The 26,091-nt window shown below is 48.6% G+C and overlaps 1 protein-coding gene across 1 annotated transcript in view; it reads right to left on the bottom strand.

The window, feature by feature from the left end:
- Crm (cramped chromatin regulator) overlaps positions 1–26,091 on the bottom strand; it is a 59,133-nt gene extending 33,042 nt beyond the window's left edge. Inside the window, exons 1-10 of the mRNA XM_077703377.1 lie at positions 25,759–26,091; positions 25,066–25,364; positions 22,379–22,476; positions 22,136–22,298; positions 21,241–21,312; positions 19,750–19,798; positions 18,130–18,215; positions 14,041–14,237; positions 8,852–9,233; positions 3,031–3,614 (exon numbers count right to left, since the gene is read on the bottom strand). Of these exons, the coding sequence (XP_077559503.1) occupies positions 3,031–3,614; positions 8,852–9,233; positions 14,041–14,237; positions 18,130–18,215; positions 19,750–19,798; positions 21,241–21,312; positions 22,136–22,298; positions 22,379–22,476; positions 25,066–25,364; positions 25,759–25,820 (1,992 nt within the window). The 5' untranslated portion in view covers positions 25,821–26,091. The remainder of the gene's footprint in view (positions 1–3,030; positions 3,615–8,851; positions 9,234–14,040; positions 14,238–18,129; positions 18,216–19,749; positions 19,799–21,240; positions 21,313–22,135; positions 22,299–22,378; positions 22,477–25,065; positions 25,365–25,758) is intronic.

Below are 26,091 nucleotides of genomic sequence, written 5' to 3'. Positions count from 1 at the left end.
GTACGGTGGCAACTTGTGCCCATCCGCCAAGCAGGCCAGCATCACGGTTAGCCGTGTCTTTTTGTTCCCTGTTGTCCTTATGCGGACTTGGGGGGCACCTGTTTCGTTAACAGTCCTGGACATAGGCATGTCCAGGTAAACGGGAGTCTGATCCGCGTTGCCGATGTGCCCCACCGGCATTTGCGACGAGCGGCGCAGGTCGATCACGTAGCGCTGAAACTCTAGTAGCTTCGCTTCATAATCCGATGGCAGCTTCTGTCTAATCGACGTAGTTCGCCGGAGGGAGAATCCATTCCTTCGCATGAACTTTTGCGCCCATCCACATGAAGCCTTGAAACTCTCCCTTGGTATCCCCATCTCTCTGGCTACGTCTCGGGCTTTCCATTGGATCAGCTCGACGCTGACCCCCAAAAGCTTGTTTCGCTGCTCAATTACGAATTCCGCCACTTTTTTCTCGAGTTCAGTGTGACGGCCACAACGAGGTCCGCGGAAGCCTTTTCGGCCGGGCTCACACTTGAAAAGCGCTTCACGCTGGAGCCTGCATCCACGGATAGTCGATTCTGACACATCTAGCCGCCGAGCCGCGGCAGAGTTTCCGATTTCCTCAGCTACCAGAATTGCATTCCTTTTAAAACGGGCATCGTACTGAGCTCGTCGCGTTGCCATTTACACGAGAAAGTCGCAGAAGCACAAAACGGCAGCACAAAAAGTCACAAACAAAAATAGGATTGGATTGGATTGGATGTTGGGAGCGTGTAGACGTTGCCAGCATAAAATTGAAAGATCGCTAGATCTGTCGTAGCCATTTTGAAAGCCTGTGCCGCGACATTGCCAAGGCAAATTTTGAGGCGATTCGATTGTAACGCGAACCCCCTAATTAGCAGAAAAACTCTGAAAAAAACTCGCGTTACATTCGAGTAAATACGGTAAGCGTACTCCGCACTCCTCTGCTCTTGCTGTTCCGCGATGTCGCCATTACGCTCCGTGGTTTTGTTGTTCAGCTGTGTTCCGAACTTTTTTTGTGCTCCTGGAGCGTGCCGTACGATGGGCTAGTACGTGAGCTACACAGCACGTTTTAAACTGAAGGTAGTGGAGCATGCTTTGATGCAAATGGAAACCGCGTGGCTGGGCGGCACTACAGTGTTGACCCAGTGTGTGCGAGACGTTTTTGGGTGATGAACAGGGATCCCCGTGTGCTTCGTGGCCTCAAAGAGGAGAAGTTTCCCAGTGTGGGAAAAAAAAGTTTTATAGAGTGCCTTGACGGCACGGAAGATGGTGCGCTGCGGGCCGACAACGAATGTGAAGCCTCAAGCAACTTGAGTGAGGACAGCTCCATGGCGAGTAGGGAGCCAGTAGCACGTTGGAAAAAAAAAAAGAAATTTAATTACCTACATGTTTTTACAAGAATGGTAAGGCTCTGATAGCGCCTTCTCTTAGCAGCTTTATTGTACGAAATTTCAACTTTTAAAATCTGTTGAAATTTTTTCCTGCATAATGAACCCTCCCCCCAAATTCATGCCGAATTTTCTGGGAAAAAAGTGGGTTCATTACGCGAGTAAATACGGTATTATTCCCACGCATGCATCGTTCCCATTCCGTCTGATGAAAAAGGTAAGAAGTGCCTCAAGCCAGGGGATGGCTCTCATCCATTGTATGCAATCTGCTGTCATAGTCTAACTGGTCTAACTTTCGATTTCACAGCTGTCATTCATCAGATTATTTCGTATCAGCTGTTTTATTGACAAGACTAAGATCATTAAAAATGCGGAAGCTGCCTTGGGGAAATATCAGGCAGCAATTTGAATTGTTTCACGAGTAGTTTCAGGTAAACCTTCCTCGTCACAAAGGGTTTGAAAAGAGCCTGGCTAATTGTGCTGGCCACGACCGATTTGCATAGCTTTTTAGTATAGTAATTGCTCCTGGTTTCCTAGTTAAATTGCTACTTAATTTGCTCAGCTTATAGACCCTTTGCAAAAAGGCGGACAACACTGAGAATTCAGCGGTGCTAACACTGGTGGTGAACGCGACGACGCCATTAGAAAGGAAGCAGGTCGTAGCAACGCCGTTGCGGTTGCACGTTTTCGCCCACGGCTTCACGAGTCTGTTGCCCCACGACGCGTATGCAATTACGTGGACGGTGGGCGGTAGTTACTCCATAGAAACTCTGTGCTCGCAGCCTTTTCGCTTCCTTTCTAATGGCGGCGCAGCGGGTGCACAGTGTTGCCAGGGTGGCTTGCTGCTTTTCCACCAACGATTTGGCCATTTTGCAAAGGGTCTATTGTGCGTCTCTTTTTGTCCTAGGCCTATTCCAAGGCGAATGCTAATCTTCGAAAACAGGGTTAGGAGATTCCTTTCCCCATAGTGAACGCTGCGCAGAGATACTGTTGGCGTGTAGAAAGAACAAATTGTAGCGTGCAGCATATGCAATACTGGTCAAAGTTCCCCCTCTATGCTCATATACCCCCCCCCCCCCCCCCCGTTCAGATACTGCGTACTTCGAATACAGCGGACAATTTTATCCAGATTAAGAGGGTCCGTCGTAACGGGCGTACACTGTATTCAGAAGTATGCTCAGGCCCTCTACAGCCTTTGTTGCAACTGACTAATCTTCAAAAAAAAGAAAAACGCGGTCATCAGTCGAAACTTCAAATGACATTTAGCAGTGAAGATACTGGTGAAGTTGTACAAAGGCATCAGCTAGCAGAAAGAAATTCAAATTCTGGGGGCTTACCATGCCGAAGCTACACCAGAGCCACAATGCACACCGTAGTAGAGGGCTCCGGATTAATTCTGACCACCTGGGGATCTTTAGTGTAAGCCACAATTTTGACGCACAGGCGTTTTCTCTAGCCATCAGGATGCCCATTACACCTTTACCGATGAAGTTCTAACAACTTGACCCAATCTTTGTCCCCAAATTCATGACACAGACAAGCAATACCAGGAATGATGATAATCGCATGCCTGTGGCGCGCCAACTGTTCCCAAAGGCGAGCGAGCATTGAAATAAAGCCGAGGAACAGCACCCACCATGAGGTAGAGCTCCCCGATGGTCATGAGCCCGGCCTCCTGGGCCGTCCAGCCCTTGGCGCTACGCTCGCGGGCCCGCTCCTCCTCCTCCTTCCGCTTGGCCTGCGCCTCCAGCAGCTCCTGCTGCTCCTTCTCCCTCTCCTCTAGCTCCTTCTCCCTCCTCCTCTGCTCCTCCTCGTCCTCCCCCTCCACCTCCTCATCCCCTCCCTGCCGGGCCTCCTCGGCAGCCTTGCCCAGCAGCTGGCCCAGGGTCAGGCCCTCCGCCTCCGCGTTGCACTCGGGCAGGATCGACTCCACACTCTCAATGGCCATCGCCACTGAAGGGGGAGGGACCACGGGAGGCGGAGGAGGCGGTGGCGCTGGTGGGGCAGGCACTGCCGGAGGAACCTGCTCGGAGGCAGCCGAGTTGGTGGGGTCGGTGGCGATGGCGACGGATGTTGCAGGCGGCTCGGGCTCAAGCATGCTGCGAAGCAGCGTCAACGACTTGGCGGCTTCGTCTTCGGGGCTCTCCTCTGCGACCCTCTCAGGCGGCGGTGAGGACAGCCTGCTGCTTTCGGCCGTGCTTTCAGCACCAGCAGCGTTGCCTGTGATGAGAAGGAAACAACCCGGGATGACTGAGAAAACCAAATGGTGAGGTGTATCTACACCCTGCTACAACCAACCGCAGCTTCCGTCATAAGTTATGCGCAACGTGGTAGAAGCTAGGGCCCCTTTCGTAGCCAACCGTAGCCGACAGTAGCCAACCATTTTTTTGGACTCCAAAAATTCGAGCTTGCTGGACATTCCGGACTTTCCTGAGGAACCGCCAGTTGTCCATGACTCAATGATTTTTGAGACTGCTCGTTTATTCAGACTATTTTTTGTTCCCTTCCAGATCCGAAATATCGGTCGGCTACTCTATTTGAGTTTTAAGGTGTGTCCACCATAGTGATAGCATGTCATATGGTGCAAGCACCATGTTTAACACCAGAGTGCCTTAATAAATAGCTAGTGCGCTTTTGAAAACAGGCTCAAATCTGGATTGGATTCCTTCAAATGCCAGACCGTACAGAGAACTACACTTCAGAAAAATGCAGAATGCTAATGAGAAATACCGAATTAAAAGACCGCGAGATAGACCGAAGGTCCGTCTTTGTGGACAAGAAACCTGCAACACATGTACAGTCGAACCCCGCAATAATGAAACCGCTGGGGAAAGCCAGGAAATGCGCTTTTGCGGGAATTTCGTTGCCAGAAGAATGAAGCATAAATGACCGGAAAATCGGCCACAACCCAAAAACTTATTTCCTAAAGTCGTTATATTACTTCGTGAGCCTTACCTTGCAGCCAACGTCACAGTTCAGCACTCACTGTACAAGTGGTTCATTGCTAGTCATCGTGCGTGCCTAAGAACGACGAGATCGTGTCAAACACACCCAAAACATTCCGTTGGTTCACCTTCTCTGCACGTTTTTTGCCCTTGCCCGATGTCCGATCATGTAAACGAAGCCCAGCTTCTTCTGTTTACGGCACATCGCTGCACCAATACTGTTTAGAAAACTAAGTGAACACCCCTTTGTTGACGTCCAGAAAGGTCACAGCGGTCACTGTTTTGTTTTGCGCACATGCGCCATTGAGAACTGGTGGACATGGTTGCGCACATGCGCCATTGAGAACTGCACCATTGAGAAAATGGTTGAGTGAGCTGCAGGCGTTTCAAAACTCCTCGGCGCTATCCTCCCTTTATATAAAACTCCCTTCCTCCACTTGGGCCACTGACTTGGGCGATGATGGCTGCCTTATCTTGTAGCGATAAAAAACTCCACTTTTGGGCTGGTGAATCTTGTAGCGATAAAAAACTCCACTTTTGGGCTGGTGAAGGCATCTTGCCAAGAGCAAACATGCCGATCGCCGCACACAAACAACAAAGGCACGCGCGCTGTTCAGCGGTAGTGGGCTAGCATCATGTGCCGCCCCCTGGCCGTGCTGCTGCGAGGCTGCCTCCACAGCCGCCGGCTGCGCGGATGCTGCGCGGCCTGCGCGCTCTTTTGGAAACAATATGGCGGCAGCCATGCAAGAGTGCTGTGAAGTTTACGCATTTTGATTGCAAAAAAAATGCAGCTGAGCACTTTTTGGACACAGTTAACCTCCAACGGGCAGGTAAAATGCCGACTAAACTTGCAGCGAACTTCGTTAATGCGGGATCAGTTTCCAAAAACGTTTCGCTGCCGCGAGATATAATATACATGGGCGTCTATGGACGTTCGCCAAAGATGCAAAAATATTTTGTTGCCGCAAAAATTTCGCACCCGCGAGATTTCGACGAGGTTTGACTGTATACAACCTTGAAAAATGCCATGAAGACACAATTGAAACTTCAAGGTCAACACAGTAAAACATCAAAATGATAACTCAGCCAATTTTCACTGCAGCCGTGTTGTGGGTAGCAAAAAAAAAATTAGGCAAGATGAAGAAATGGATTGCAAACACTTCCTTGCACTTTTGTGAAGGGACCTCATGACTGGCGTAATAGTACCGTTATGTGTTGCACATTTACACTCGCCTGCAATCCACCTAATCTCACCGTACAGGCTTGCATTTCTGTCGTCTCAACCTAAGTCACCAAATCTCCAGGGAAAAAAGATTCTAACAGCACCTCGGAAATACTCTTGCAATTATTTGATTAAAGAAATGTTTATTGATAAAAGAAAATAAGAAAAGCCAATGTGTCAACAAGAAAATTCACTAGTCAACATGTTCTTGTAAAAAAGGAGAGAGAGAGAATGACTGTAAATCGGCTGAAAGAATTTTGGAACACGGCCTACACAATCTAGACTTCAAATATTGATTAATAAAGCAATAAAAATTTAATATCACCCTCTTCAGCATCAAAACAGATAACTGGGCGAGTTGGTTTAGATTCATCTTCACTGGGCGCAAAAGGACACCTACAAAAGACTGAGGTAAACGCAAACAGGGCACCTTACAACTGAAATTTATTTTGAAAAGAAGGAACATATAGTAAAATCTCGATGATACGAATCTCGCAGAACCGTGAAAAATATTCGTATCATCCGAAATTCGTATGAACCAACACAGACCAAAAAATTGAGCACAAAAAAGTTTTTGTTTATTTATTTTTTTACTTTCGAGTGAAGAAATCCATGTCTTTCAGCATTTTTTTAACCTCCATGTTGCCAAGCAGTCCTTTCTGGAGCGCATAAAACTCCGCACTCGTCTCCTCACTCACGGTGTGCTAGCTCACTACATGCCGCAACAGTCGAGGTGTGAACCGCATGGCGCATTTTTGCACGCGATTCATGCGCATCGCCACTGCATGTGCGATCTTGTCACGTCGACGATTCCGTGTCCGCGGCAGCTTCTGCCTCAGTCAGAAAAATGACGTGCGACGCGCGCGGCAGTTTCGAAGCGCTCAGGACAAACCGCTGGCTCCACCGGAGATGTTTAGGCTTACCACCCCAGCAGATATTTCACGGGCACTTACACTAGCGGCACGGATGATATTTTATAGTACAGTTTTCGCCCACATTATCAGCTCCTTTACCGCACAAGCGACTTCTTGTGTGCCTTGAGCGGCATTTTAAAGCGGTTTGAAGCGGTCGCTCGAGCGCCCCACACTACTCGCGGCCGAAGCTGGGCCGCGCACCGCATGCGGGCGGTTCTGCGGTGGCGTCTGTGCACCTGTGGCGGGCGTGGCCCATTTTCCCGAGCAGAAAACAACAGTCCGGCCGTTCCTAGAGAAAGAGTTACAAAAAGGAGAGAGAGAGCCCGTACATCACCGTCGCTTGCTCGCTCGGCAGTCTGGCATCTCGCCGGCTCGTTAGTATCATCCGCCGGGCCGCGCAGGTCCGTTAGTAACAGCCGAAATTTTTCCCATTGCAAACAGTGCAATTTCGCCAGGACTTGTCAGAAATTCGTATCATCCCGAAATTTGTATCACCAAGAATCGTATCATTGAGATTCCACTGTACACACTACTGGCGCACGTTACACACTGATACTATGAGTTGCATCACATGTTCTTATATGCCACTTCTTACAGCGATAGTCCCAGGGACGGCTGGCTGACAAAGCTGTCGCCTCGTTTTTTGATTACGCAGGCTTCGAGTATCTCCCTGGTTGTTTGACAAGTATGTTTGTATACAAGCACGTGGCAGCGTCACACTTTGCCGTGCATCCACACTCATCACAATGGGTTGCCAACTGTGAGAGTTTGTTGTTGATGGTCTGTTCATGTTCCTTAAGTCTTACATTGACGCATCTTCCCATTTGTCCGACACAGCTCACTCGACATGATAATCTGACATTGTAAACCACCCCTGTGGTGCATCTTACATGCTGGGACCGATGTTTTATGCCACAGCCTTCGCTTCGCAATGCCCCGCTTTGTTTTCACTTTCTTTTCGATGGCTACGCATACAGTTAAACCTCGATGTAACGAACTTCAATGTAACGAAACCCCCGATGTAACGAACCACGGAATTTTTCGTAACTTCAAGTGTATGCACACCATGTATTTTCACCCTCCCTGTAACGAAGTCCCGTTTGCCGGAATTTCAATGTAACGAAGTTTCATGGAGAACTAGGCACGAAATTTAAATTGCAGAGGTATATTTTGGGAGACGCAAGCGCCGAAATGGGGTCTCAATAAAACGCGAACGGCAACACTGGCCGCCCAATGCCGCGGATGCAGCGAGCCCCTTGCCTACAAACTGTGTGGCGTGCATACACAGCTGGCGCACTGTTTCTGTTTCTGTCGGAGCTTAATCGTCTACGCGGGCATCAGCGTGAACCGCATGGAGCGTTTTCTCCCCGCAAAAACTCAAAACGCGCCCCGCAAGCCACAGGCGCGCTGACACAGCCACGGAGACCACCCGCGCTATGTGGGTAGCTCCAGCGACCGCTTCCAACCGCTCGCTGAAACGCAACTCGAGGGGCAAATGAGAGGGGCCCGCGAGAAAAAAAAGCGGATAACGTTGGCGAAATTTTCACAGTAAAACGTCATGCGCGCCGCTTACGAAAGCGCCCATCAAACATCCTCCGCGGTGGTAAGCCTAATCGCCTCTTGTGGGGCCGCCGCCGCCGCATGCCGCCGTTTTGCCCTTCGTTCGAGTTCGCTCATGCTTGTTGGGTTTCATCGTTACAGCAAGCATTTGTGAATCTTTATGAGCCTTGTGCGCGCGTTTTTTTCCCACCCGCGTCCGCGTTTGCGTGCCGGCGGCGGCTTCTGCGCCAGGAAGTGACTCGCGCTGCACGCGGCAGTGGGAGGAGCCTGACCAGTTTCGCCAATGGGGAGGCGCGCACCCTACGGCGGGAGCTTCGAAGCGCTCGGGCATGCCGAGGATATTTGATGGGCGCTTTCGTAAGCGGCGCGTATGACGCTTTACAGTGAAAATTTCGCCCCCGTTATCCGCTTTTTTTCTCGCATGCCCCTCTCGTTTGCCCCTCGAGTTCCGTTTCAGCGAGCGGAAGCGGTCGCTGGAGCTACTCACATCGCGCGGGTTGTCTCCGCGGCTGCGTCAGCGCGCCTGTGGCTTGCGGGGTGCGCTTTTGCGGGGAGAAAACGCTCCATGCGGTTCACTCTGATGCCCGCGTAGACGATTAAGCTCCAATAAAAACAGAAAGAGTGCGCCAGCCGTGTATGCGCGCCACGTTTTCTTTTGCAGGAAATGCTTCACGGGATGAACACTTCATTAAAACCGCGAATTTCAATGTAACGAAGTAAATTGCGAATTTTGCCGACTTTGTTACATCGAGGTTTAACTGTATACCTCCCAACTTTCTTGGTCCCCTCGGCGCAAAGAAAAGAAAAGTGGCCCACCAGCCTGTGTGGGCTCGGCAGTGGAGGGTCCAGCCTCTACTGCTGCTGCTGTCGACGAGTCCTGCGTTGTCCCGGCAGACGCAGTGGTGGTGGTGGCCGCGCCAGTGGTAGCTGCAGCGGTAGCCACCTTGGGGGCCCGTGGCTGCTTGGCCGGCCGGGCTGGCTTGGCCGTCGCCTTGCCCGCCGAGCTGTCGGCCAGGGCGGCCTTCTTGCGCAGGCCCTGGAAGGAGACGTTGCCCAGGCTGGAGGCGGCCATGGCGGAGATGCTGACGGGCGAGATGGGCACGCTGGGCCACACGCGCAGCTCCTGGGCCACCTCGGCCTCCACCAGGGCCAGGGCCTTGCAGTCCACGCCTGCCAGGCTGGCCACTGCCTGCTCCTTCTGCGAGGCCCATCCATTCGGGGGGGGGCAGGAGAGGAGGAAGGCTGCTGGTGGGTCCACATTCACACACACATAACGAATGGAGGGGAAGAAGGCTGCACAAACCCTGCATGTATTTGAAACCTCTGAATACCAAAGCGAATGATACGATGTCTGATTTGGGATCAAACGGAATAGCCGTGTCCAAAACCATAAAATATTCCCAAAGCATTTCGAAGTTCAAAATACACATGTGACTCAATGACAATGTTTCAGCAAACTCGGGTGCACAATAGTACCTCATAAGAAATCTGCCTTGCAAAATCCCAACCGGCAACTGTGTTGTTTAGTGGAACCTTCCCTGAGAGGAACGGTGCCATTTCCCAGAGCATCCACAAATTCTGTGCTACGGTGGAAGATGGCACCCCATTCTAGGAAGATGAGGCACAATGGAACCCAGAGACCGTACAGTTCCACGAACTGTCAAGCTCCCATCCATGAAGTTTTGTACCGTATTTACTTGCATAATGTTCGCACTCGCGTAATGCCCGCACCCCTAATGTGAGCTGCCGGAACTTGGATTTTTTGCTTCCGCGCATAAACTTCGCAACGCCAAAATTGCAACAGTGAAAGTCGTCTCCTCGCGAAACCCCCATGATGCATGTGCTCGCCCCCACTCCGTTCAGCGAGGAGCGCGATGTACACAAGCAGGTGCATTAGGGTGCCTCAATTCACAGCGCACATGGCAGCCTAGCGCCAACTCTCAAACGCTACTCACACTGTCGTTGGGCTGGTTTCACAGGCGTGCTACTAGGCAGCATTTGCACAGCCCGCAGTTGTCCCTTTGTTGGAGGAGCAGAACTCAGTCTAATCAGTTGTCGAGAGCTCGCTTCCCATCATTTCAAGAGTTTTTTCATCGCTCTGTCCTGTGCTGGTTTTAATGCCGCTTTGCCATGGGGTGGTACGCCAGTTATACGGCCGCTTTCAAGCTGTGTGGGGAACCTTTAGATCCCCTTTTCCTCTTCCCGCAAATGCGCGTTCGCCCAGGAACTATGTCACGCCTTGCGTCGACTCGCGGGCCAACGTGCCAGCGGTCACGAATCGCCCCACCGTCGCTCCTCCTCACCCAGGAGCCTGCTTCCTTTCCCCCGCACCTTATAAGTGCGCTGTGTGCACTTCACAAAAGCAGATGGGAGAAGGGGCACACTGCTCCTCTTCTCTTCGCCGCTCGGTCTGGCCAGGGCCTGCCTTTGACTCCGGTCAAACACGCAGGGTAGGCCTATTCCTACCTTGCGGGCGGCCCACGTGCCTTGAGGCGCGCTTCACTGCAGTGTAGTTCTTAGCCCTGTCGCGCCAATCAATATGCGCTGTACCTTTCCGCCAATAAATCTCCTTGTTCATCCTGGCCCTTTGGAGCCTGTTGTTACCTTTGTCGGTGAGTCGAACCCTTCGCGACGTCTCCCTCACATACGCCATGAACCTCTCTGGAGCATTTTAGATGGGGCATTTTGCGGGCGTGGTGAAACCCCCCGTATCCCCCATCGGCCCTCTTAGTTGCATCTTGCCCACAGCTGAAAGCTATCGAATATGCTATCGAGCACAGCAACCGCGCTGCAAGCAGTCCCTGTGGTGTCAAGTTTAGCGTGTGCTACGGCAGCATGACGAGCTGAAGGCAACCAACAATGCGCTAAGTTACAAGGAGCTAAGCACTGAGGTGGCTGTCCTTCCAGGTGTTTTAACATCCATGCTGCAGCTTTTGGATGTGTCTTTGAACAAGCCGTTCAAAGACAACGTTCGAAGGTTGTACACAGAGTGGATGGCCAAAGGCCAGCACGCTCTGACACGAGCCGGCAAGATAAAGAGCCCGTCGGTGGAGCCACTGTGCCCCTGGATATCGGAAGTGTGGGGAATGATCGCCGCAGACGTCGTCGTCAAGAGCTTTAAGAAGACGGATGTATCGAATGCCCTGGGTGCAACTAAAGACCACTGGGTGTGGGATGGAGACGAGGCCTACGAAGCTAACGTGGAATCCGGAGGTGGTGATGAAGCAACAACCAGTGATGTTAGCAGCACTGACTCGGCCTAAGGCTGTTCCCACTTGGGTCCCTCACTACCAAATGTGGGATGGTAAAGTTGGGTAGCGGATGGCCGCAACGAATAAAGTTTTGTGCTTCGCGCCTATGTCGACCTTGTACTTTTACTACGAAGGTAGTCCTGCTAGGAAAAGTCTTGGTTATGTATAATACCTATTCAAACCTTATTTAAAGGAGCTATGAAGACAAAATACAAGTTGGTTTTATGCGAGAGATTTTGTGTTTTATAGCGTACCCAGCGCTTGTGCGGCAGCAAATGATGCCGTATTCACTGAGAAATTAATCAATTAAGGTTAAAATTTTGATTCTCCCGCCAAATGGTGTGCTTTGGTGACGTCTACAATGAAGTCATAACGGTGGGTATACAAACAAACTTCCACTGCACCATTCGGCTCTGCAGCCTTGCTTGCCGTCAAACCTCCCAGGTGGCACTAGCAGACTCACTCCGCCGTTTTTTTTTGTTTTTGTTTTTGTTTTAACCGTAGTTACACCTGGCTTGTTTTTGTTACGGTAGAAAGTAATCGCTTCGTGAAACATGGGGTATGCTTGACAAACAGGGTCACGTAAGGCAACGTCGCTTACACCAATCGGCCAGTGTCGTATAAGACAACTCTAAAGCGTCGGACTGCTGTGCAGCTGAAACAAGCATAGTGCACCCAGCACCAACAGCAGTGCGCATTGGTACTTCTATGCTTACGTGTATTTTCGTAACTGTTGTTGTTTACCGCACCATTCTTACTGCTTTAAAATGGATATGCATTGCATTTAGGCAGAAATAGCTTGTTCGGCAAGCTTATAAGCTCTGCCTAAATTGCATTTGCTTTTGCCGGCTTCAGCCAACCGCACAGCTGGGCTGATATGACATCATAGGTTCTGTTGCAGGAAATTAGCTAGTGGGTCGCATGGCCATTCCCCCTTTCCCCAATTATATACCTTATTTGTGTGCATTAAAAGTGGTGTCAGTATGAATCTAACGAGGCAACCTTTCAAATGAACCAAACTGGTGTTTTGCCTTCATGGATACTTTAAGTTTGTTTTTACCACTCAAAAGTTTCTCCCCGCATAATTATCACACCCCCTAACTTCACGCTGATTTTTCCGGAAAAAGTGGGAGGGTTACACAAGTAAATATGGTAATTCCTCACACAACAATGCACTATATGGCATTGTTATGGCCCCGAATGGCAATCGCAGTTAGCCTACTTAGCTAAGCACCTAGCCACACCCATTTAACTCTTGCGACCGCAGAAAAATGGCCGATTTTGAGTGTTTTGTTTATAAAGGCACGTTTTGTTTATAAATACAGTTGAACCCCTTTATAAGAGACACATACCGGGGAGCAGTTTCTGTCTCTTATACGATATGTCTCTTATAAGCAGGGAACCGTGTTTTCGCTTACTAATCAGACCCTAATTCAATGTGGGCACTGTATGACTAAAATAAGCTCAAAGAAACGCTACAGCATGTTGCAAAAGATATGATCATTCTAATTTATGTTTGGCCCCCAGAATTTATGAAACAGTTCTGAATCTTTGTTTGCTTCATTTTACACTTTTTTACAACTGATTCTACAAGAGTTTTTTTCCTTTCATTGTTTGTGGAAGATGAATCGCAGATGTTGAGTTCACAAGCCTGATGAATAGCCAGAGCGCACAGCTTCTTCCGCTGTGTGCTGAGGCTATTCATTACGCTGGCAGGACTCAACGTCTGCGATGCTTCTTAATTGGGAGCTACGTGAGTGGGAGAGCCCGCATGTGCGGTCGTGCTCCAATGGATGGCAGTAAGCGTCATCCACTTCTGTAAGTTGCATTTCCATTGGCAGGGCTTCTCATCATCATATTATAGCCCACTGAACTACTGTGTGTTTGCTGAAGCTATAATAAATAGCAACTGCAGGCGTCTGTCGTCCACCTGTGTTTCCCCAATGGAAGCAACTGCAATTAGTGACTGGTGGCACTGCATCTGAAGTTAAAATGTCTGTTACAAGTGAGATTATCGATTAAAGTTCAAGAATGACTTGTCCCTTATAACCAATCTTCTACATCCAATGTCTGTTATAAAAGAGGTCAATTTAATGGGAAAGATAGGGCAGCCAACCATGTGGGTGAATAGTGTCTCTTTTACCCATTTGTCTCTTATAATGAGGTTCAACTGTACAGTGCATAGTCAAAAACGAACCTCCTGAGGCTGCTGAATGGGAGTCTTCATCAGAACTAAAATTTCAAGAACCCACATCCTTGCTGGAATCAGAACTGCTGCTAGGGTAAAAAAAAAAAAAAAAAGCAGCAGCAGCAGCAGTGGCCGAAGCCCATGACACCGCTGTCTGCCTCTGCAGAGCATGCAGTGAAACAGGACGTCATTTTTGCCCAAAACTCGCCGCTACCTTGGGTTCGCATATCCCTCGCTACGACATCTACCTACGCGAAATGTAAACAAACGGCAATGAAAATTAAAAATGGGTTTCCAATGAACATGCCAGATGGCGTCAGTTGCCTGAATAGCGCCGCTTTTTGAAAATCATCGTTCACACATGAACAACGACCTATGGCGTGGTCGCGAAAGAGTTAAGAGACAAAGTAAAATATGTCCAAGAGTTAGTCTTTTTTAACAGCAGCAGCATTCCAGAGCATGCAGGAAGCATTTTGGACCCACGAAACCTGTCGTCCGTACTGCTCAGTCAACCGAGCGCAACCATACAACACCCCTAGAGGGGGAAGCAAAGAGAGCCCACCCACCTGTCGCAGGCGGAGGGGCTTCCAGCGTGCCTGCAGGTGCTCGAGCACGTTGGCAAGCCTCCGCTGGAGGCTGGTGCGGGTGCGCACCCGGGGGTTCTGGGCCAGCGACTGCACCTGCACCCAGGCCCCGTTGGTGCGCGGCCGGAACTCCACCCACACGTCCGCCGGAAGCTTCGGAGGCTCCTCGTATTTGGTTTCTGCGAACGGGGGGGAAGGAGGGAGGACAGGCAACCAAGCCTTCGCATCACCGCCTACGAACTTGAGGAGGAGACACTATATACACATAAACAGAGGATGCATCCGAGCTCAAAGACACAAGTGGGGCAGTTAGTGCAGCTAGGAAATGAGCATTCTGGGTCAGGGAACAAACTCAGGTGCAAGATATCACAGTTCACACTGAAAGAAGAAAATGGACTCCGGCTGGCCACATAGTGCGACGAAATGACAACAGGGCAAGAGTGAATAAATATTGAAAGATGGGACTAGAAGTAGGGGAATACCCATAACTCGATGGAGGGATGAAGTAAAGCACATTCCCACTTGCAACTCGGCACAAGCGACGAGCCAGCTACCCTCTTCGTCGCTTTGTAACAGTGGAGCCGATCGCTCTCAAACTGAATACCCTCATTGCGCGATGGCATCGTAAACGAGCCAGCCAATCACGGCCACACAGTCTGCTGACAAAACCCGGAAATGAAAGGTTTGTTTACATACGGCATTGCAATTGGTAGCAAGCAGATGCTTGCAAGTTGCTTGCCGGCCTGACCAGCTGGCAAGCAGCTTCCCCTGCACTTCGGTTCTTTGGTCAGTGGCTTCGGTGTACACATGTACATTTGTACACGTTGTACATTTGCACCAACAAACAAAACAGCGTGGGACACATCAATGCGGAGGAACATGTTTGAATTGCCAAAGCAAGTAATCATCGTATATAGCTAGATGGATAGCAGGATGGTAGGCTCACTTGCAGCCTCTTTGTACCTCTATCAGCGAGTAGTAAACACCGTGGAGTTGGAAGGTGCCAGAACTTCTGTGTCTGTGAAAAGAAGCGAACTTTACAGGCCAGGATGCGAGTGCTGAGGCGTGAAAGAAAATAAGTGCATTTCTTCCTGCAATAACATGTTGAAAAGAGTCTGCTTGAGTTCATTATTTTCGGCTCCTCCTGCAACCCGCAATGCTTTCGGCACTGTTCCAGGTAAGCAGCATGTGTTCCAGAGTGATTTCTACCTCTTCTTGTTGCGCTAGTGTAACATTTTTTTTTTAGTGCAAATACCATATTTACTCGCATAATTTGCGCCCTCACATAATTTTCGCACCCTTAAGTTTTTTTCCAAGTATAGAGAAAAAAAAATTTTACTCACATATTTTGCGCTCCCTGTCTCACCCAAGAGAACCCATTGGCATGTGCGCACAAACAAGCACGCTTTGGACGGCGGCATGGCGCATGAGAGAGTAGTGATACACGATGCTGTGCGCCAATAGTCCCTTCATTCTTTTCTCACTTCTTCCCTTCTCCGTGTCTGGGTGCGCCTCCACACCACCCCTCCGTGACGGAGCGCAGGTGACGAGGAACATCCAGGCGCCCTACCCGGTTACATTCCCCTGCTCTGCCCTTCCCGACACATGCACACCCTTCCTCTCGTCCTTTCCGCTGGGAGTCGAAACTGCTCGAGTGTATGCCTTCCTCCTCCTTTCCTTTCTTTTGCGCCGTGAGAACTCGCACACAACACACACAAAGGCATACGCGGAGTCGGAGCACTAATTTCTGCATCGGAGGTGTGAGAGGGCGTATCAGCCCTGCCGCGGTTTCCCCTTACCGCCTCTTCTTTGCTGCGTTCGTGCTGCGAGAGAATCCTCTGCCTCTCTCCTGCGTACGCGCTGCGACGGAATCCTCCCTTTGTGTTCACGTTTTGCCGTCGCCGTCAGTCAGTCACCTTTCGCTACAGTAGCGATGGGCTACAATAACTATACGGCGAAATTCAAACTCAGTGTCATTGAGTTTGCTGAGAAAAAAGGGAACCGTGCCGCCGCAAAGCACTTCAACGTGAACGAGAGCCACGTGCGGTATCGGAAGAAGCAGAAGAGTTCCCTCCAAAATACCAAACCTGGAAGGAGGGCGTTTCGGGGACCAAAGCAAGGAAAGTTTCCTGCCGTGGAAGAAGAGGTGTTGAAGTGTGTTCGACAGATGAGGTCGTCCTATCTTGTCGTGTCGTGCGAGATGCTACAGTTTGAAGCAAGGAAGATTGCGCACGAGAAAGGGATCCCTGCTGCGGCATTCAAGGCGAGCAGAGGCTGGGTGACGCGCTTCATGAGACGCCACCAACTGTCTCTCAGACGGAGAACGAACCTTTGCCAGCGGTTACCGCAGGGCTACGAGGAGAAAATTGTGTTGTTTCACCGCTTCGTGATTGGATTACGCCGAACGGGGAACTTCATCATGTCCCAGATTGGGAACGCTGACGAAACGCCACTCACGTTCGACATGCCGCCCAACACCACAGTGAGCGAGAAAGGCGTCTCGTCTGCGCCCATCAAGACCACTGGCTGCGAAAAACAACGCTGCACGGTGATGCTTGCCGTGACAGCGGATGGCCGCAAACTCCCGCCCTTCGTCATCTTCAAGAGGAAGACAGTGCCCAAAATGAAGCTGGGGGCCCGCATTCACGTCCGTGCTCAAGAAAACGGGTGGATGAACGAGGAGCTGTGGCAGGACTGGATCGACACTGTCTGGGGCAAGAGACCAGGGGCTTTGCTGCGACTGCCATCGCTGTTGGTGCTCGACAGCTTCCAAGGGCATCTTGTGGAGAGTGTGAAGGAGAAGTTGTGCGACATGCGGGCCCACCTGGCCGTTATTCCGGGTGGCCTAACATCTGTCCTGCAGCCCTTGGATGTGTTGGTCAACAAACCCTTCAAGGACTACGTGCGCAAGATGTACGTGGAGTGGATGGCCAGCGGAGAGCACGGGCTCACTCCCACTGGGAGGATAAAGCGACCGCCACTGGAGACGGTCTGCGAGTGGATTGTGGCAGTGTGGGACATGGTCTCACCCAGTATCGTGGAGCACAGCTTCAAAAAGACGGGGCTGTCGAATGCACTCGACGGAACTGAGGACGATGCGCTTTGGGAGGGCAGTGATGGCGGCCGTGACGACGACTCGGAGTCGGATTTCTTGACCAGCGATTCCGACTAGACCACAACCAGACTGGACTTTTGTAGGTACTTTTGACTGTGTACTTCCAACTACTTTCCTGTGTACTTTTGACTGTGTACGCGTTTAAATAAACGAGTATCGTTCGCTTTTGCTATCATACTCGATTTTCTCTTATTTGTATAGTCCGCGTTAGGACCATTTACACATTATTTTGGACTTTTCGCAATATACCCGCGTAATTTGCGCACCCCATTTTTGAGGCCCTAAATTCTCGAAAAAAGTGCGCAAATTACGCGAGTAAATACGGTAGTTGGAGCACCAAGGAAGTCGCACAGGTCGGGTAATAGCTCCACTAAACGCAGTTGAATCGTCGCTCACAGCAAGTGTGAACGCCGCCTCGTCGTGCGACACACATCGCGCGTTGGGAATGTGCCTTTAAAGAAATTCACGAACAAAGAATGGACTTGTGCAGCACAAAACAGGAGTGGTATTCTCATGTTTTGTTCATTTTGTGTCCGTTTCAAAAGTGTCCGTTTTGAGCAAGCCCTCACTGGTAAAAGCAAACACCCGGATGTGACACCATGCAAGCATGGCGGAGCTATGAGCCGTGGCTTCTCGAAGGAGATGAATTTGAGGACACAACTTTTTGTCGCCTTGTTATCGGTTCACTGGCGGAAAGGACTAAAGGACTAAAGGTTTAGTCTTTTAAAATGAGTTTACAAAAACAGTTGCACAAAAGTCAGCCCAAAGCCCGCCTACAACTGGAAGTACATCACAATAAAACGGACACAAAACAGACATTTTCAAAATGGACAAACACGAGAATACTGCTCCAGGAGTGGTTCAAGATCTTTAAGAGAGGCTTCCATTCGTAACAAAAAAAAAAAAAAAAGTTTCTCTGGGTCAAGGTAGTCTTAAAAAGAGTAAGAACGTCTTACCCTCCACATTGTTGATCTTCTTCAGGGCCCGGCACACAGGTGTCTTGATACGAATTCGTTTGCCCCGAATTTTAACCATGGTAGAACTGCAGGGCAAAAAAAGAAAAGAGCTGTCAACTTAAGAACTGTCAATCTAATTTTCTTTTTAAGTATTTTTCCTTCGTGATAGATTGCACACCCGACTAATTCGGCAATGCCTTTCATTGTAACCTATAATCGCTGTAACAAGGCCCGGTTGCTACCTGTCACACTCAGGGTGAAAAATTCATGTATTAGTATGCATGCTTGCCGCACGCCAAATCAGTGCAGATCTTTTCGAAGGACATCTGAATCGAATATACGTGCATTGGATTGCGCAACAGAGCAGTCAATTAAAGGGGCTACGAAGATAAAATACAACTTTAATCTAAAAGAACTACACTTTAGTATCTCACTCAGCTTCTATTCCAACCACGAAAGACATTTTTTAATAATAAAAAAAAAGAAGCAATAATTACTGAAGAATTGTCAAATTTCGTGCTACAGTGACACATTATGGGCAGCAGTGACTACACATGGGACAGCATTAAAAACTTAATTTTCAGTGTGTCAACTGCATGTTAGCATTCAAGAGATCCAATCAAACAGAATCAGAGGCCCCACTACAGCCGTCCAGACATGTCTTAGCGATGTAACCCATCGCTTCGGCCACCGATTGGCCGTTCTTCGGCCGCCAATCGCACAAACAAGATTCTATGACATAACAGAAAAGTTGCTGGAAAGTGGCTACGGAGTTCCCACTGCTTCACATGCTTCCTTTAATATCTCCATTATTTGTCCGAAGTTTGCAATAAAATTGGTATCACTGTTATTGGGATACGTGAATGGATACAGTGCATCTGTACCCATTCACGTTTCATGTACACACTCGATCAATAAAATTCAATTCAATTCAAAAAAAAAAAAAAGCAGTCTTTCTAATGAAGCAAACTTGTATTTTGTCTTGGGAGCCTCAGGCTGGTAGGGCATTTATAAAGCAATACACGTTTGTTGTTGAGTGGTCTCGTTGAAAGGGGAGTATTGAGTTCGTCACTCAAACTCTACGTGCACTCAAAACACAAAAGAAACACCAAAACTATGCGTACAGGTTCAGACATAGAAGCTGGTACACAGCGCCAACGACGGCGCATCGTCACAGGAAATGCGAGAAATAAGCCGCGAAGTTGACCAGCGATAGCCCATAGGACAGCCATGGCCCAAATCACATCGTTTAGGCCATGCCAGGGGTGCATAATAAAATTGAAGAGAGAGCAGTTGGTTTTTCCGCATCTTTCACAGCGATTTGCGCACTTACTGCTTCATGTGCGTGTGTAATATTTGGCTCAGGTATTCCTGGCAGTGTAATCTAAATGTCGCGCAGGTTTACTTGCACTGCACAAAGAGTGTTGCAGGGTCCCTTTAATCACTTCAGGCATTTCGAGAAGACCCTGCAGTTCCTTTTTTTGCTTGTTTCATTGCAGCTGTGCAGCTGAATTGAAAAATGAACGATTACTATTCTCTTTCCCGCAAGTGCTACAAGACAAAATAAAACTAGCAGTTCAACACTCATGATGCAGCCAATGTGACAACTCCGTTACTTACCCAGTGAGAACCAATTCTGTAAGGAGCTGTCCGTTTTTTTCATTCAGGCCTGCATAAAGGCAAGGACACGAATAACCCTTGCGTGCCAATTGCTAGTATCGGTGGTAGGCACGATGTGATAGCTTGGTGACACAGCAGGAACACTTTCCAGCAGGTCCATTGGTATACACAGACAAAGCAATTCAAAGAAGGAACAAATTAAAAGCCAAGATCTGTTTTGACTTACTATTTGCAACCGACTATAAAGCAGTGCAAAACTGTATTGTATCAGTACCAGAGCCTGGCTTCATTTCACTCAAGCGCTTATGTTATTTGAGGTGAGCATTGATAGGATTTTTTTGGTGAAAGAAGTGTACATTAAAGCCACATACATGCAAGTCCGATCTCATCGATTGATTGACTGATTGTGGGGTTTAACGCACCGACGAAACGCAGGAGCACCGTAGTGGAAGGCTCCAGATTAATTTTGACCACCTGGGGATCTTTAATGTGCGCTGAAATCTTGTACATTCGGGCATTCCTGCTATTTGCCTCCATCAGAAAAGTGGCCGCTGTGCCCAGAAATCGAACCCGCGAAGTCCAATCCCACTTTATTACCTAGTATCTAATACATTTAGCCATCTTTTAAAGGAGCCATGAAGAAAAAACAGAAGTTTGTGTTATTCGAAAGATTTCGTGACCCCAGCGCTTGTCCAAATGCAAACGATGCTTTCTTCACTGAGAAATTCATTAATTTAAGTTAAAATTTTGATTTTCCCGCTAAATCGTGCGTTTTCGTGGTCTGAAATGACATCACAGGGCCGTGTTTACCGTTAATGGACCTAGATGGCGCCACCACACTGTGGCAAGCCGTTTTCTGCCTTTGGTTTGTTTGTGAACGTATCTGTGCCTGGCTTGTTTTGTTCATGAAGACAATCGTTTCATGAAACATCGCGCTCGCTCGACAAATACGGTCAAGTAAGACATCGTCGCTTGCGTCAATCGGCCAGTGTCGTCTGAAGCAACCCCAAAGCCCCGCAGTCCTGTGCAGCTAAACCAAGCATAGCGCACGCAGTACCAACAGCAGTACACATCGATACTTCTGTGTTTACGTGTGCTTTCGTAACTTCCACTGTTTGTCCCACCATTCTTAGAGCTTTCAAAAGAATGTGCCCTAAATTTAAGCGCAAATAGCTCATTCGGCAAGCTTATAAGATTTGCCTAATTTGTGTTTGCTTTTTCCGCCCTCCGCCAATCGCAGAGCTGTCTGGTGTGACATCATAGGTTCTGTTGCGGGAAATGAGCTAGTGGGTCGCATGGCCATTCCCTTTTTTACTAATTATTTAGCTCATATGAGCGAAGTTCACATTAAAAGTGGTGTCAGTATGATTCTAACGAGGCAATCTTTTGAATGAACCAAACTTGTGTTTTCTCTTCATGGCTCCTTTAAGCTGTGTAAGTAATAAAAGCAAAATGCAGTTAAGCTGGTATCTGCTGGAACATTGGACTTACTTGCGCTGTACTTTTTCCGCAGCTCGGCATAGTTGATGAGTCCGTACAGCTCTTGCGTCTGTTTCTTCACATCTACCCGGACAAGGAGTGAGAAACAAAATGAGCAAAGTTCAACGAGTCACAAATTGGCGGTTACGAGTACACCAGAGAACTATGTGTGCATCTTTTTTTTGTTTAAAACAGAAGCCCATTCATACATTTATCGTGTAACAAAATACTGTATTATACCTGTGCTACACAAGCGCTTAAAAGGACATTTCAGTGGAATGGCCTTCGAAATTTCAAATTCCATTCGAACTGCAAGAAGTGCCGCCAATCTACATGACAATTCTCAAAGGCAGTTTAGAAGTTACGTGTTTGGCTGCCGTGTTTTGGGGTCGGCACTGCTACCCGGTTTCATCCTTGACAAAAATTTAATTTTGCCGTAAAAATGGGCAAAAAAAAAACAATTATTAGTGATCAAATTGATAACAATCTACACGTGCGCAAAACAGCCAATTTTTTTTTTTTCCATACCACCAAGTGCCAAGTTACTTTGTAATCATAGAGCGAGCGATAGAGATGAAAAACAAGTGAAAAATAATGAAGATCGTGCACTTTAAACACCAAGTTTTACTCGTTAATAATTGTTTTTTGTAATTACAGCATGCAGAAACTGCACTCGAGAGCACGACCCTTCACGTTTCAAAGGCCTTTGACAACCTCAAAAGTCGTTGGTGGTGCTCCTTTGACTCAAATGGCATTTCAACCAAGGGCCTTTGAAAAACGTCGTGTAGCAGCTCAAAGGTGTCATTTGAGACAAGTGACATTCGACTCAAAGGCCCTCAAAACGCTCGTGTAGCGCAGGTATAATAAAACTCTCCGACAGGGCCCACTGCACGCTGCCACAACGCACCTTCGTGGCCCTCTCCGATGTTCATGACCTTTGCTATCTTGTGCCACGTCCGGTAGTAGAAGTGCCGCACTTGGTCCTTGTTCTTGATGCAATGCATGGAAACACCCTTCTTCTTGCCCCGCTGGGCAATGTAGGACTGGATACTCTCAAAGTCTTTCCCAAACTGTCAAAGTGAGAAACAAGCAGAAAATTCTCAGTACTCGCTTGGCCTGTAGTCAGGCCCAACAAGCTCTACACACATACCTCACACACAGCTTCGAAAAAGGCATCTTTGTCCTCTGGACTCCACAGCTCCCAAGCGCGACGAGCCCGGCCAGAATCAGCATTGCCTTGCTTGGACACTGAAAGAGAGCAGCCGTTTCCAGACATTCAATTACTTGCACTGCGAGCCAGCTGATTTATTTTCTAAAAAATAAATTCAAAACCACGCCTTCCAACATTCGTTTCCGAGAACAGCCCCACTTGTTTTACAACACCAGGAAAAGAGATTGCAGGGTCTGTAAGAGCGTCTATGCCAAGGCTCTCACCTTAGTCTAGACACTGTTTCATAGCGCTGCATTACTACACACGACACCACAAAGAATCCTTCTGAAGAGTTGAAACTTGAGCTGGTGGTACACCCTCCCACATTTTTAACAATATCGCAGGGAGCGACGACCAATCGGCATGTCAGCGCCTCATCACAGTGTCCAGCGGCGAAGTAGAGAGTACTCGCACGAGCATAGAACTGTCTGCTCGATGAGTGTCGTCTACACACAAAAATCAAGCCCACATTGAAGATGCACATGTCCTTCAAATACCCTTGACTTCTCATAAAGGAAGTCATGCCAATACCATGGTAGGGGGCAAATCACTCTTCAGGAAACAATGAAGCAAACAATGCCCGCACAAGACAGGGTTTTTTGTTGCTGCACGTACTCTCGCCAATTTCATTGCTGTACACTGCGATGAGGCGCTGGCATACCGATCAGTCGTCGCTCTTGTGATATTATTAAAAATTTGGGAGTATGTACTATGGTTATAAATTGCAATACGAACAACATAGCGCATGGATTTCAGTACATGCCGCGCATCCTGGTGACGGGCCACGTATGCGCAGTGCGAACAAGTCACGAGAGTTCGTGTACAACTTTGACATGAAAACACTGTTGTATTTCTATCGTCCGTTGGGTGCTCAGCACGAAACAGAAAATAAAGGAATGTAGCTGCGTGCACTGTTTTCACTCATCGCAGCAACAAAGTTAGATAACGCCTGCATGAGCGGGCGCCTGACGCAGTGGGAAGACAAAAAATGCTGACACGCCGACAGACAATGTTTCCATATCAACGTTGGACACAAACTCTCATAACTCGTTCGTATAGTGCAGACGCAAACCGTCAGGATGCATGGCATGTACTGAAAACCACGTGCTCTGTTGTTCGTATTTCAATTTATCGCGATAGTACTGTAAGAAAAAGGCAGTGCTACAGACGGGACGGAATGAAAAGGGGATAAACACTTGCAGCGAGGGCAGCAAGCAAAATAATTTGACACGTCACTTACACCTCCTTAATTGGTTCAAGAAAGTTTGAATTGTGGTTTTTATGCACTGAAGGTGTGCCTTGGTCGCCAACGTATTAATTAACTTCAGCTTTCACTCCAAGAGGCACATTGCCCAGGCCATTACTAGTTTATTCAATCTATGAAACAATGCAAATGCCGTTGATGATTGCTTGCAGGGTAAAAGCAAGCTCGAAAGAAGTTTATTTCGTCACTGTGATTCTTTTGATGAACTTCACCTCCTCTTTCCTATTATTACTTTATCCTATATTACCAGGTGCGATCACAGGGATGCGGAATGTTTTACTACAGTGACATTTCAGTGAGCAAGAACTGTTTAAAACAGTCGCTGTGGAACGCTCTTCAATGAAACCTGATAACGCAAGATATATTTCTGATCTTTTATGGTACAATTTAATGAGATTCTATTGCAATCAAAGTTGCACTTCTTGACAAAAAGAAAGTAGGGCAACTTGCTGAAATACGCACCGAGGTAATCTGGATGTCTATCAAACAAAAAAAATATTCAAATTATCGGGCCTTTCCAATTGCTTTGAGCGAACAATAGGCTTGTATGAAATTACGTAAAAACAAAAATTATCCAAGATGTGCAGACTTTTAATTCAACCGGTTCAAGTTATCACACATAATTGCCAATCTGTTCAAAATTTGACAGTTTAAACTTTTCAATGATGACACATTTACCTCGGTATTGTAAAAGTTGCTGTCACATTCAATTATTCACCAGCCAATGCACTTGAATAAACACAAGATATAGTAGGCGAATGGTGTTGACAGTCCGCACTCGGAAAACCGTAGTTTCCACTTGCGGGGCTGAGGCGGTATGCTGTTCGTGAAAATCGGTAACCACAACTGAACTTCGGGGAAGTCCGTCTTCACTTAAAAGAGCAAGAAAGCACAGACACAAACGGAAATCCCACGTAACGAAGGGACCCACGTAACGAAGGAAACCGAGCCGAGCCTTCACACGACAGCTCGTGTACGGCAACGCTATTTCCTCGAAGGTGTCAGAACGGAAGCCACACTTGACCGCACAAGGAAACCATCTTGGCCACACACATACACTCGCACACAACGTAAACGTGTAGTCAGCAAAAGCGAAGCTCTCGAAGCCGAACAACACGCGTCGCAGCTGCTACTGCGCGCACACTTTTTTCCCGTGAACAACGCTATTAAACGCACGAGTAGAAACTTGGATACAGCAGCAATAGAAACAGCACGCTTTCGAGAAAGACAACAATAACCTTCTTCGCGCCGTGCCAAATCCCAGACACGGCACGCCGGAACGGCAGCGTGCGCGAGTTTTGACGTTAAGTAGAACGAGGAAGGCGCAAGAAGGCGAGAAACATGTCGCGGGCAAGGCACTGACCGGAGGATTTCTTGCTCGCAGCCGCGTTGCTCGCAGGCGGCGGGTTGGATGACACATTGGGCGGCGGGCTAACGTCCTTGCGGGGCCGCTTCGTAACGCGCAGGCTGGATCGCTGCACTTGGGCGGTACACTTGGCCTCCGGCTTTTCGGGCACGGCATCCTCCGCGCTGTTCTGTGCTCCGCTTGGCGATCCCAGGCGTGGTGCGTTTTGGGATCGCGTGCGAGCGAGCTGGTGCGCTAGGTGAACTTCGCGGTTAGCAGGCCCCGCTCCTCCGGCTTCCTTCGCAGCATCCGTGCATCTGCGAGCACACACAACCAGCGGTACAGCAAAAATGAGCGACGCAGGTTCGTCCCGCAATATTTTTACGAGAAAAAAGGCGCGAAAACCGCGTTTAAATTGAATAAAACGATCGTCGGAAGTAAGATGGCTACCGAGCGAGAGGATTTTTTTCTGGTTCGGGCCCTCCGCGATGTGGAGAGCCTCGAGAATTTATTTCGGCAGCGATCGGGCGCGCCGCGGTTTGAACCTGGCAAGCTCCTGTCCCGCTGGCATGCGTGAGAAAGCGCGCGACACTTCCGTGCGAGAATTTGCACGACGGCAGCGGAGACAAAACACTGGAAAAAATAAGCGCAGAAAATATGGCGACGAAGCGACGAGATTGAAGTAGGCTTAGCGAGCCGATCGACGCTTACATGTCTTCGGGACGTTTTTCTTCTTGTGTAGAGCATGATCCCGGCCTTTTTCGCTTTACCATCGGACCGGTAACGCAGGCTATAATCCGCACATCCCGGAAGCAGGTGCACCCGACCACAAATACGCTCTTTCGAACCAAAAGTATCAACAGCGAGTTTGGTCGGCCGTCGCTTGCTGCTACACGTAAGAGGGTTTCTGGGAGCTTTTAGCAGTCAAGTTTCTGATATACGATCTCTCGCAATTGCATCTTTCGGGTGTTTGCGGCTGAAAGACTGGTCTAAATTATGAGGACAGCAGTGTATGAGCTAGCGGAGCATTGTTATGGTTTTTAT

Source organism: Haemaphysalis longicornis, unplaced genomic scaffold, assembly GCF_048455015.1.
Source record: "Haemaphysalis longicornis isolate Haplotype H1 unplaced genomic scaffold, Haemaphysalis longicornis Haplotype H1 scaffold_3, whole genome shotgun sequence".
Classification (NCBI taxonomy): Eukaryota; Metazoa; Arthropoda; class Arachnida; order Ixodida; family Ixodidae; genus Haemaphysalis; species Haemaphysalis longicornis.
The sequence above is the reverse complement of the archived record's forward strand: the minus strand, read 5'-3'. Positions and strand labels throughout refer to the sequence as shown.